This window comes from Chiloscyllium punctatum, chromosome 2 (assembly GCF_047496795.1).
Source record: "Chiloscyllium punctatum isolate Juve2018m chromosome 2, sChiPun1.3, whole genome shotgun sequence".
Classification (NCBI taxonomy): domain Eukaryota; kingdom Metazoa; phylum Chordata; class Chondrichthyes; order Orectolobiformes; family Hemiscylliidae; genus Chiloscyllium; species Chiloscyllium punctatum.
The window spans coordinates 61,082,727-61,095,177 of NC_092740.1; the positions used below are offsets into that span (position 1 = coordinate 61,082,727).

At 36.1% G+C, this 12,451-nt stretch overlaps 1 protein-coding gene across 2 annotated transcripts in view; it reads right to left on the reverse strand.

Annotated features, from left to right (window-relative positions):
• The window catches only part of skic3 (SKI3 subunit of superkiller complex), a 125,135-nt gene that overhangs the window by 81,398 nt on the left and 31,286 nt on the right, over nucleotides 1-12,451 (reverse strand). For both annotated transcript variants that reach the window (XM_072583159.1, XM_072583168.1), the window contains exons 8-14: nucleotides 10,639-10,747; nucleotides 9,728-9,868; nucleotides 7,020-7,121; nucleotides 5,989-6,125; nucleotides 5,318-5,401; nucleotides 4,894-4,997; nucleotides 2,847-2,973 (exon numbers count right to left, since the gene is read on the reverse strand). In XM_072583159.1, coding sequence (XP_072439260.1) covers nucleotides 2,847-2,973; nucleotides 4,894-4,997; nucleotides 5,318-5,401; nucleotides 5,989-6,125; nucleotides 7,020-7,121; nucleotides 9,728-9,868; nucleotides 10,639-10,747 — 804 coding nt within the window. The remainder of the gene's footprint in view (nucleotides 1-2,846; nucleotides 2,974-4,893; nucleotides 4,998-5,317; nucleotides 5,402-5,988; nucleotides 6,126-7,019; nucleotides 7,122-9,727; nucleotides 9,869-10,638; nucleotides 10,748-12,451) is intronic.

The window sequence follows — 12,451 nt, forward strand, 5'->3', positions numbered from 1 at the left end:
GACACTTTTGAAACTATAATTCGTTAGCATTAGACACATTGTAACAGAAACTAGAAAATATACCCTTCGATAGCTAAATTGTAACTGTTTTCTCCTTGTCTTCAATTTTCCATCATGGTACACTAGTTTGAATTTGAATTCCTAAATGATATAGTTTATCCTTAGAACCACAGGTTAAGGAGGGGGAGTTAGAATGCTGAGTCACACCTTTCTTTTGCATTATAAATCTATAATGATATTGAAGTAGCAATCATTTTAGCAAAGCTTCCATTATGTTTTCCTTAGTTTCAACTTGGAAAATGTGACAAGATGTTCATAATTGCAAAAATACTGCGTACAATTAAGTATCCAAAAGAAATCCAAGCACAGTTACGACAGAAGACACAAAAATATAACTTCTATAAAGTTTGAATTCAACTGTCTTAGCTTTCACTATTCAGAAATGTCTCTAATTCCAATATTATACAGTAATTTATTTTCAAAATCTTACAAAAAAATGCAAGGGAATCAATAAGTTTATGGGTTAGAATTAAGTACAGTATCCAATTGCCCTCTGGATGTTTCCTTTGAAAGGTTTGAACATGTACTTAGATGTACTTTATGCTTTACATTTTTCATTACAAAAAAGATTACGACATTTTGACAAGATTTCATATGTGACTTCCAGCTTATATGTTACCTGCTACAAACTAAATATGTTTAAAAGAATGTAAAGCATTCACAGAGCATAAAGACTCTCTCGAACAACATCCAACTCTGTTATATCACATCAATCAGTTTCAATCCTTTCACTGACTTTATTCAAACTAGCAGAGAATCAGTAGAAATTTATCAATTAAATAAAGTCTTCAGTCCCTAGCCAATGATTGCATTCCTCTGCCTGGAGACAGACTACAAGGATGTGACAATTTGACTGAAGGGATCAACTTCCAACCAGTAATCCTCTCAATTAACATGACCACCAATCCACTTCCATAACTTCAGTCCCACCTAGCTGACAAGAACAGAGAACTAGGAACGGAAGAAGGCAATTCAACACCTCAAGATTGCTTAGCCATTTATACATGAGGTTGATCTCATCTTGGTCCCAATTCCGCTTTCCTGCCTACCTCTCCATAACTTTTCATCCCATTTAGAATGGGATAGAACTAAAAATTTATCTCCTTAAAATTATTTAGCGTCCCAGAATTCATCATATTCTGGGGTAGCGAATTTCATGACCCTTTGAAAAATGTAATTCCTCATCTTTATTTTAAATCTGGTAAGCTTATGCCAAAATCAAGACTCCTATTCTAGCTTGCCTCAAAAGGCATTCCCTCTATGTCTACTTGGTCAATAACCTTTTAGATCTTATATACCTCAATTAGACAATATAGCCCAAAACTGCTCAATCTCACTTTATAAAACAAGTCCCTCATCTCTGGAAGCAATCCAGTGAATCTCCTCTGAAATGCCTCTAATGCAACTAAATCCCTCCTCAAGTAAGGAGACCAAAACTGTATGCAATTGTAACTCATTTGCTGCTGAAAAGTTTACCTATGCATTTGTTACCTTATTCCTAAGCTACACTGGCCAGTCTTCCACTTTATACCCTCCATGTACTTGAGCTCATTCAGAATTTCCAAATTATTACAGCGCAGGAGATGGCGTTTCAGCTCATAGTACTGCAACTGGTGTGGGCACAAAGTTTCAATCCATCATTTGCCCATATTCTTGCACACTATTCCTAATGCTCTCTTGAATGTCTCAGTTGAATCTGCTTCTATGTTTCCAGGCAAAGGCTTCCGTACTTAACTCCTCATTGTGTGAAAAAGCTTTTTCTCATTGCAGCTAATGAACTTGAAAGACCCTATACAGAGGAAAATGAACCTTCCACCTCAGCAAGCAAATCTACACCCTTCATAGATTATATAGTGCAACGGGCAGCAACTGTTAAAAGGTGCTGCTCATAGAGTACAAAACAAATGTAAAGGTACTACACAAACAGGAAAAACAAGGACATTAGTGAACAATTTTGAATCACCTACAGATAAAATTGAAAAAGAGAACTGGAAATGTTTGTAGACTTATGCTTAAGGTACTCCACCAATCAAGAAAACTGAATGTGTACTACATAGCAAAATGATCAAAGAAAATCATACAGTCAGATTATACTGTGAATACTGTTTTACTCCAATCTTTGAGGCAGTTCAGGGAAAAGTTACACATTGAATTTCTTCAAAATTTCAGATTTTCTTCATGCAATTTTTTAGCAATTTCTTAATGCAGAAAAAATGTCAACAGATGGAACAGCTTTCTGGACTAGTGTGGACAAAAACCCTGAAATTAGTTAATAAGCAACAATGTACTACGGTACACTGGGCTGCAGTGTTTTCTTGGTTAGATGAATCAAGAAATTTCATTTAATCAATCTTACGAGCATCTCTGTGAATGCATATTATGAGTTAAAGCAAGATCAATGAGATTAGGTGATTGCTTAATGTCAAAAGTCATAATACCATTGTCTGAAATATTTAAGTTAAAAATCACACAACACCAGGCTATAGTCCCATTCAAAAAGATGAAAGATTTAACAGCAATCTATGTTTGCTCCACATATCATTTTAATTGCATGACACTTTCATATTTTGCTATAAATTGCGTCCTATGGCCCTGTCTCATTAGTTACTTGATAAAGAAGCAGCACTATGAAAGCTTGTACTTCTAAATAAACCTGTTGGACTATAATCTGGTGTTGCGTGATTTACTTTTTCCACCTCAGTCTAACACCTCCACATGATAAAATATTTCAGCATTTATTTTCAGAATTTGTACATCATAAGAAACATCATTATGGTTTCACAAACCTTTAACAAATGTGTAGCAGTTTTAGACTTGTCCTTTCTCATCACCTCCCCCATGAACCAGTAAGTTAGTCCAAGGTAGTAGTAATATATTCCACACTCTGCTTTCAATTTCAGAGCTTTCTGGAAACTGTAGGTATATGCCAAAAAAGTTGTTATCAGATTTATTTCTCCAAAAAATAATTAGAATCATTTAACAGTGAAGATTTTGGAATTCATTCCTTGCACAGGCTATTTTAAAACTCTGACTAATGTTGTCATGCAGTTGGTTTCAATATTCTTTCAGTCACCAGTAAGGCATCAGTGAAACAGCAATCTAAGCAATTGAGGTGGTACTGTATCAGCAATTCAGCTTTCTCTTAAGCCAAACCTGTGCTAAATTGTTGGCATTTATTCTTGCACACGATCACATTTTATCTCTAAACACCAAGTTGCCTTTTCATTATTTGTAAATAGCTTTTTTCACTGCCTTTAGAAACAGTACATACGTGGCTACTACATATGAAAAATGGTGTGCAGATCACAACACAACTTCAAAATCTGTTGAAACCTCCTTTCTCAACTGCATTTAAAGGATTTTTCCATTAAACATACAGGTGATTGTGTGACACAGGGACTTGGAAATCAAAGAGTTAGCCGATATTAGTAACTGAATTAATAACTAATTGCAGTAACTCTCTTGCGGCTGACAAAGTAGTTATTTTGTATTGAGTCTGGGATTCCAGTTCCCTGATAGTGCCACAGAGCAGACTAGGTACTAAGTCTCAAGTGTTTTCACCAGCATTGACAAAGGAATGAGAAAATATATAGGAAATGTGACAGTAGGTTTAAAATAATTTTAAAAATTATACCACCACCTTGCTTCATATGGGTTTTGCTCTAAGCAATCTGTTCACTCAGATTCCACTTTCTATTAAGGTCAATACCAGTGCCCTTTGTTAGAATCTTGCTGGCACTTTGCATATGGTCCATGTAGGCCTCTTCCCACTTCCAAAACTCCATGCCAGATTTCTTTGAAAGCTCGATTCCATCACTGCACTGTATCTACATTCAGAGTCTAAGGCAATAACTTCACCCCCTCAAGAAAGGTTCATGTTGTACTTTAAGACTGCCATTAATGGAATAGATTACTTTCAGCTTGTCCTTTGCAAACAAGTGTATGCTTCCATTTTGAGGGTACTCAATTCCTTAAAATTTCAGATTCCTCATGACATTTCTGAATTAGCACATGTACACCATCATTCCTGTACTTGTAACATCTCTTCCTATCTCAATAATGCTCAATGAAATCTTGATGGTTGGAAAGCTAAGACGATCAGGAGAGGGAAGAGTAAAATATCAGAATATTTTCATCAAAATAAAAAATGGGCTGGCTTCCACCCACCCATCCATCAAACCTTCCAACTGAGATTATTTTCAAACTTTTCTCCCCCATCCTGGAATATCTCCCCTCATCTGCAACCCACTACAGTGGAGAATGGTTTGGAGGTTCCAAGATTTACACTCTGCAGTGTGAAATTCATTCTCAAATTTAAACAACATTTGGGAGAAATCCATTTGGTTCAGGTCTGCATTACTTACTCTAATAGGAACATTGGTTGAGAACAGAATGTGCCTTAGTTTTAAGAATTCTCACATGTTCAAATAAATTGGCAAAATTCATTTTCCATGTTCACAACAAAGTGTCTATTTAATCCAATGTGTTACTACAACATAAGAATCAATTCATCACCATCTACAGATGATTTATCGTGGAGATGGGGAAAGGAAAACCAATTTGAAAAGTGCCTAGTTACAAAAATATGCATTAGCAATATAAATTTCAAAAATACCTTATGCTTCCAATATTTCTGGTTTGCAAACCTTAGTACGATATCTTTATAATTCAGATCTAGTTGACTAATTAAAGTGAAAAATTAAATGAGTTACAAACTACAGCTTCTCTTTTTAAAAAAAAAATCAGGCCTAACATCTAATTCTGTAAGCAAAAAAGTATCTCTAATTTTATTTGCAAACACAAAGTTAGCTCAGAGTTTAAAACCTCTCATACCTTTGTTCTGCTTGAATATAATCTTTCTGGGTATAACTAACAAGGCCCTGGAGTTCCCATGTTTCTGCCACATCAGGACAAGAAGCCACAAGATCTGTTGCAATCTATCAGGTGAATGAAGAACATATTAATTTATCTTTCAATAAAGATTCCAAATTCTGCTAAATATCTATGCAATGGATTGTTGCTGATGGGAAAAAGACATTATAAAAACTAAGATCTAAATTTCATGCATGTAAACATTTTACTACAGTTTTTACTTTGTACTAGAATTACTTTTTCTTGTTTTCAGTGAAGAAAATGCAACCATTCAAAACAGTGAATTACAGTTGCATTTACAAAGTGAAAATAATGTTGACAACTATTAGAACGTTTGCTTCACGTGTACTTGCATATTATTAAGTAGTTTTCAAAACAAACAAACCTGAGATGCTTGCTTCATCAGACCCTTGTTCAAACAAGCTTGTCCTTTCAAGGCAAGTAGTGTTGGTTCATTGGAGCCAGGAAGCTAAAGAGGTAGCAACATTCAAATTATGTCACAAAGATCAGTCAATTGTTTTCTATATTCTCGCTAACATTTCAAACCCTACTTTGGGCAAGGTAATTCCTGCTCAGCTATTTCTGAATTAATACAGAGCAGGAGAACTGACTTTAAGGGACTAGAAGATCTCCATAAACTATGTGAGCTCTAAGAAAATATCAGAAGTGAATCCAAGAGCTATAAATCATTAGTAGAATATTAGTATTACACTACATCTTTTGGTAACTTGAAGATGATGACCAGGATTCAGCAGCATTGTGATCACCCAAAGTCCTGTCACCTTGCCATGTGTGTAAGCTAAACAGAAAGAACAAAGAACAGAAAAGCTAAGACCATTTCTAAAAAGCCTACAATTTCAACAATGCAAATTTTGTTTGACAAAAACAATTCAATTCAATAGCAAGTAATCCCTCAAAATAAACTGATTTTCCATTAACCAGTAATTTTGAACAAAACTTCTGGATACAATGTATATTAATGTTAATAGGAAAAGAATAAGGACTTCACATTAAAAACAGGCCAGCTTTTACTTTGCCTCCTTCACAGTGTCTTACCTGTTCCAAGATATCAAAGGCTTTCTCTGCATTACTTGCATCACCAGATTTGATCATTGCATCTGCTTGTAAATGAAGCAACTTGTGTTTTTGCTGTGCATTCCCATAATGGCCACTGCTTTCCAACAGCGCCAAACCTATGGACATGAATCACAAACAAAATCTGTAACAAACTTAAGCTCCTAATTTGATTTCACGGAATACAAAAAGTACTTCAATATTGCACTAGCAATTTTAATGTTGAAATTTAATGAGATAATTTATTTGTCATTGAAAAGTTAATAACTTTTTGATGATGTAGTAAACATGATGATTTTGAGGGCTCCCCTTAAACAGTTTTCTGAATATTTAGCTCCTGGCTAGTCTTTATTCCTGTCGAGCATTTGGGCTTGGAGGAATCTACCCTGAAGAAATTTCCCATCATCTATTTACACACAGATTTTCATAACACCAAATTCCTTCCTTTCAGTGGCTATTTAATGAGCTATCAAATGTTATGAATTTTACCTTGACACCAACTACATACTTCATTTGTGTTGTTGGAAGAATCATTCCTCTTTGTTGTTCTGCTCTTTATGGGTATGTCTTAAAGTGCCACATATCTTTGTAACAGTCTGTATCACCTGCTTGATCCCTTGAGCCCAGTTAAGAGATACTGGTAAGGCATGCATTTGTGAAGTGAAAAAGTGATGCTTACTATTAATAAGTGCAGCATGACATGATTGAAACCTGGGGTCAAAGTATAGGCTGTTTAAATGTAAAAGTACTGCTTTTCATTCCAGAAAAATGGAATTGCCTTTTACATTGTGATGTATAGTACTTGCAAAAGTAGATACATCTCGAAGAAAGTAAGGAAAAAGAAATCTAAGATAGAGGCACAAGCAATGAGATGAGATATGAATATGGAAGTAGCAATGGAGACAAACAGACAATTAGACTGAGCTATATTCATTTTTATCCAGGAATAACATAGCAGGAGATTAATTAGCATGTGATCCCTTTTATATGTAAGCAAAAAGAACATTTCCTACCACTTCTGCAGGAGCTAATTGTTGCTTCATATTTGTGCATCCGGAACTGGATCTCTGCTAGGTAAAACCATGCTATAGTTGCTGAATGTGCCTGCTTTAATCCTGTAATACAAGTAACATTTCTCTCAAGTCTTGTAAGAGATAGAACATTCAGATCAAACAACATATATTTAACATTATAAAACATCCTGAGGCACTAAGACACCACCAGGTCACATGGAGATATTAGATCAAATGATCAGATATTTGGTAAATGAGTAGGTTTCAAGGCGTGTTATAAAACATTAAAGTGAGGAAGGACCTGGAGAAGTATAGGAACAGCAATCAAAAATTAGCACCCAGGAAACACAGATTCCTCTAGCTCCACAACCCACTGAGGTAAGTACTGAGAAAGAGGGATTTAAAATCAAGGACTAAGATTGTAAAATCAAGATGCTGCTTGACTGGGAGTCATGTAAATCAGTAAGCACAATGGTGATAGGAAAACAGGACTTGGTGGAAATTAAGGTGTGGGCCTCAAGTTCACAAAGAGTAGAATGTGGGAGATCAGCAGGAATGCATTGGAAGTCTGGAGGTAATAATGGCATGAATGAGAACAGATAAAGAGATGCCTTGAGCCTAGTTAAAATATACTGGTGAGTAACGCATGCATTTGTGAAGTGAAACATTGAAGCTTAATATGAATGAAAGCAGTGTGACATTGTTGAAACCTGGAGTGAACATGTCAGCTATTTAAATGTAAAAATACTGTTCTTCAGGTCAGAAAAATGGTGTTGCCTTTTACATTGTGACGAGGATTATTGCAAATATATCAAATCAACTTTTTGTACTGATATCCTGAATTCCTCCAACATTAAGGACAGACATATTTGTGGTCATCCTCTTCCAGCGAGTAGTTTTACTCTCCACCATCATACTTAACAGGATGTGGTATGACTGCACAGCTTAGATCTGATCCAATGGTTGTGCAATTGCTAACTCTGTTAATTACTTGCTGATTTTGCTGTTTGTCATGCAAGTAATCCTGTGTTGTAGCTTCAGCAGGGTGACACCTCATTTTTAAGCATGCCTGCTGTTGTTTCTGGCATATCCTCCTGCACTCTGCATTGAACCAGTGCCGATTCCCTCACTTGACAGTAATTATACAGTGGGAGACATACCAAGCCATGAGGTTGCAGATTGTATTTGAATACAGGATGAGTATGCATATCCTTAGCATGCACAGAAATGACTCTGGCATTTCTTGGCTCAGTCTTTAGGAGGGGAAGCTGAAAATGTGTTGCTGGAAAAGCACAGGTCAGGCAGCATCCAAGGAGCAGGAGAATTGACGTTTCGGGCCCTGAAGAAGGGCTCATGCCCGAAACGTCGATTCTCCTGCTCCTTGGATGCTGCCTGACCTGCTGCACTTTTCCAGCAACACATTTTCAGCTCTGATCTCCAGCATCTGCAGTCCTCACTTTCTCCTTTGGGAGGGGAAGGCTTGTTTGGTGGGAAAGTGAAGGAAGGAAAGACTTATTGAACTTTCTGCAATTATCTACCTTTTGGAGAACATACCTCTGCAAAGTCAAGGAATTCTGTATAGTTCACAGGCACAATACTTTTTCTCATATAATTCAATTTTAGTCTATTTTAATTCGTAATTAACACTGCGAAATGTTTTCAAATTTCTTTTTTATGAATGATCATTTCAAAATGTGATTGCACCGCATCCAAAACTACACATATACAACCAAAATTTAATGTGATTGGTCATAAATACATTTGACGAGCCATTTGAAATGAAATTATGGATTCCTTAAAAGTGTATTTTCAATTCCACAATTTACAAGTAATCTAGGAAGAGTTCAAATTAATAGCACCAGTTCCCAAATGTTAATGCTGAAACCCACAACTACACTATTACAGAAAAAGCAATGGAACCATGCTGTCAGAGGAGGCTTGTAACATTGTATCTGCTGCGGGTGATCCAGAAACATCCTAGACAAAATGGACAATTGTCTATATTATACACTTCGACCCCACAGTTCCAGGTATCCACACCAGCAACTTAGAACATATGCAACACAGTCAAATAGCAGGAGGTTACCATTACACTGCCCCAAAACCATGTTTTAACTCCAAGTGGTTTCATTTGTCACTTCATAAATGATCACTTCCATAAATGAATCAACCAATTCACTCTACGTATGCACCCATGTTTGCATGCATGTGTTAAGACAAAGTTGTGCTTGAAACCAACAACCATTAGAAATTAGGTTGAAGCTAGTCCAACTTATTTTAAAAGGATACAGCTAGCAGATCACATCTTTTCTGAATTTGGAAAGATATCCTAGCCTAAATAAATTAGCAATAAAAACAGAAAGTACCGTGGAAACTCAACAAGTCTGATAGTATCTTTGGATTAGAAAACAGAGTTAATATTTCAAGCCTAATATAACTCTGCTGAGGAAGTCACCACAAGATTTCTAGCATCCAGATTACTTTTACTTTTAATCAAATCAGCAATTGTAAACAGAGAGAGAAAAAAAATCAACATTAATATATACATTTTCACTAAACATGCGTTTTTAGAAATCAAGAAATAATACAATCAGATTAACTTTCAGAGATTCTTGAGCCAGACACATTACAAATGGTGTATTATAGTCTATTATTGTAGACTTATCACACAAGTATAATTCCAAATGAAACAACCTAAAAAAAACTACCTTTAGTTAAGTTCTTTGCAGCTTCTTCATATTTCTTTTCTTGCATAGCTTTAATTCCAACTCCAATAAGACCTAGCCCATTTGTTGGTACAGTTTTATTAAGTCTTGAATAACATTGCAAAGCTTCTTCACTAAAGCACTCTGTTTAAAATTAGAAGATGGTTTAGTACAGTAACATAACCTGATTATCAAGTCTGTAGTGGTGCATAAAAAGATTATCTACCATCGAAGGTATCCTCAGCACACTGCAGAAATTTGCTACTAACAGTATCGATAGCAAGCTTCAAAAAGTGTGAGAAAGACAATAGGATAGAAAACAAATATGTTTCAACAGTAACACGTTAAGAAACAACCTAATTCCAATAATAACCCTGCAAATAGCTAATAGAGAAGGTGAAACACTTGAAATGTTCAATGCCAATCAATCAATTTAAACATGTTGATTGAGAAGTTTTAAAAGGTTAACTTAGACTGGCATATTCTTCTTTATCCTGCACCAAACTCCATGCATTAGAGATAAATTTTTAACACTCAGTTATGAATCAATAAATTGCTTTCTTATTCAAACTATTTTACCTTTCAAAAATTGAGCAAGTCATTTTTATCAAAACAAGAAGTGCCAATATTAGGAAATTGGGCTCTTTCCTACAAGTGTCAACATTATGTACAAATCAAAGTTGCACTGACCATAGAAACACTCCCTCTCAGTTTTATTTCAATAATGGCCCTTAACTCCAGCATCAAGATCGTACCTTTTAATGTACAGTATGAATTTCTTCAGTTCTCAGACAATTAATTTTTATTAATTCTGCAAGACTCTCAATTTGTGCCAAATTATGGATACTTTTCTGCTTTGTGAGATCTGAACCACCAGGTGTCAGTTGTCTAAAGAGTTATTATTTTAAATCTACCTGTCTGGATAAAATGCATGGCAAGTACTTCGAGTGAAGAAGAAGAATCAGGATACTGGGTTATCAAAGTTTCACATGCTAGTTTTAGCTTATTTCCTTCATGTGGCAGCTGAAAGAAAGAATTTTTAACAAAGTTACATTATTACATTTTCAAACTATTAAGGCTTTGATTTTAAGCAATCTCAAGAAAAGTAAAATAAAACATATCATAAATCATGTATTAAGTTATAACTGAAGCCGGAGAAGTGTATTATCACTGGAGTCCCAATACACCATAGTTGTAACATAAAATAAAAATAATTTCTCCAGTTACCAAAATATATACCATATCTATATCAGGTTTTAAACAAGATTAATTAGGTTTTTTTAAGAAATACAATTATTGATGTATCAAAACAAAATATATTCATTTAAAATGCAATGCTTGCTTAACATATAGTCAGTAATATAGACGTATATTAGCTTATTTCTCTAAATATCCACCGAACATACATTAAAAAAGGAAGCACTGAAGATGGGTAGGAGACAGATGTACTCTGGATGGAGGACGTCACTCTCGATCACAAACAGTAGATTGGCAGCACTAATGCTAACCAAATTAGCCGATTCCTAAAGGTCATGGCTGCTAGATTAGTTCTGTAGCAGGTCATGAGACAACCATCAAGAGGGGAATATTTAACTATCAGAGTGACTACCTATGCGGAGCCAAAGCCTGTCTTCACAGGATCTATCTCCATCATGTTTTAACCATAACCACAGACCTAAAAGAGAGATTTGGAACAGATTTAGCAACTCAAAACTAGCTATCCACGTGTGTCATTAACAGCAGAATTCAATTCATGTGTTCTCATGGCCTGGATTATCCCTCTCTCTACCATCAAGTTAAGAGATCAATGCTGGTTCAAAGAAGACTGCAGAAAGGATGCCAAAAGCAGCAGACATACCTAAAAATGAAGTGTCAATCTGGTGAAGTTGTAGCACAGGACTATTTGCATGTCAAGCAGTAGAAGCAGCATGCGACAGACAGGGTAAAATGATCCCACAAACAACAGATCTCTGGAGTTCTGCTACAAGCATTCATGAATGGCACTGGACAATTAAACAACGAACAGGAGGTGGAGGTCACACGAACAACTATAATCTCAATGACATGGGGTGGCCAGCGCAATAGTGCATAAAACAAGGCTGAAGTATTTTCATCCGTTCTCAGCCAGGTATGCCAAATGAATGATCAGTTGCATCCTCCACCTGACATCCCCAGGATCAAAAATGCCAGACATCAACCAATCCAATTTCATCCCAAACAATATCAGAGACACTTGAAGACATTGGATACTGCAAAGGCTTTGTACCCTGCCAACATTCCAGCAATAGTACTGAAGGCATGTGCTCTAGTAGCTGCCCTACCAAAATACACAAGCAGGAGGCTGGAAGAACACAGCAAGCCAGGCAGCATCAGGAGCAGGGTGTGAAGTCAACATTTCAGGAGTGGAGATGGGGTAGGGGGAGTTACGGCAGACAAAACAAAACTGCAGATGCTGCAATCCAAAGTAGATTTCAGCACAGATACAACAGGGCCATCTATCTCACAATGTGGAAAATTGTCAAGCATGTCTTACATAAAGCAAGACAAATGCAGCCTAGCCAACTAGTGCCTGGTCAGTCTACAGTTGATCATTAACAAAGTGATGGAAGGAGTCTTGGATATTGCTGACAAGCTGTAATAGCAAAGAAACTACTCGCTAACTGTTGCACAGTTTGGGTTCCACCAGGATCATTTGGCTCCTGACCTCATTACAACCTTAGTTACAAT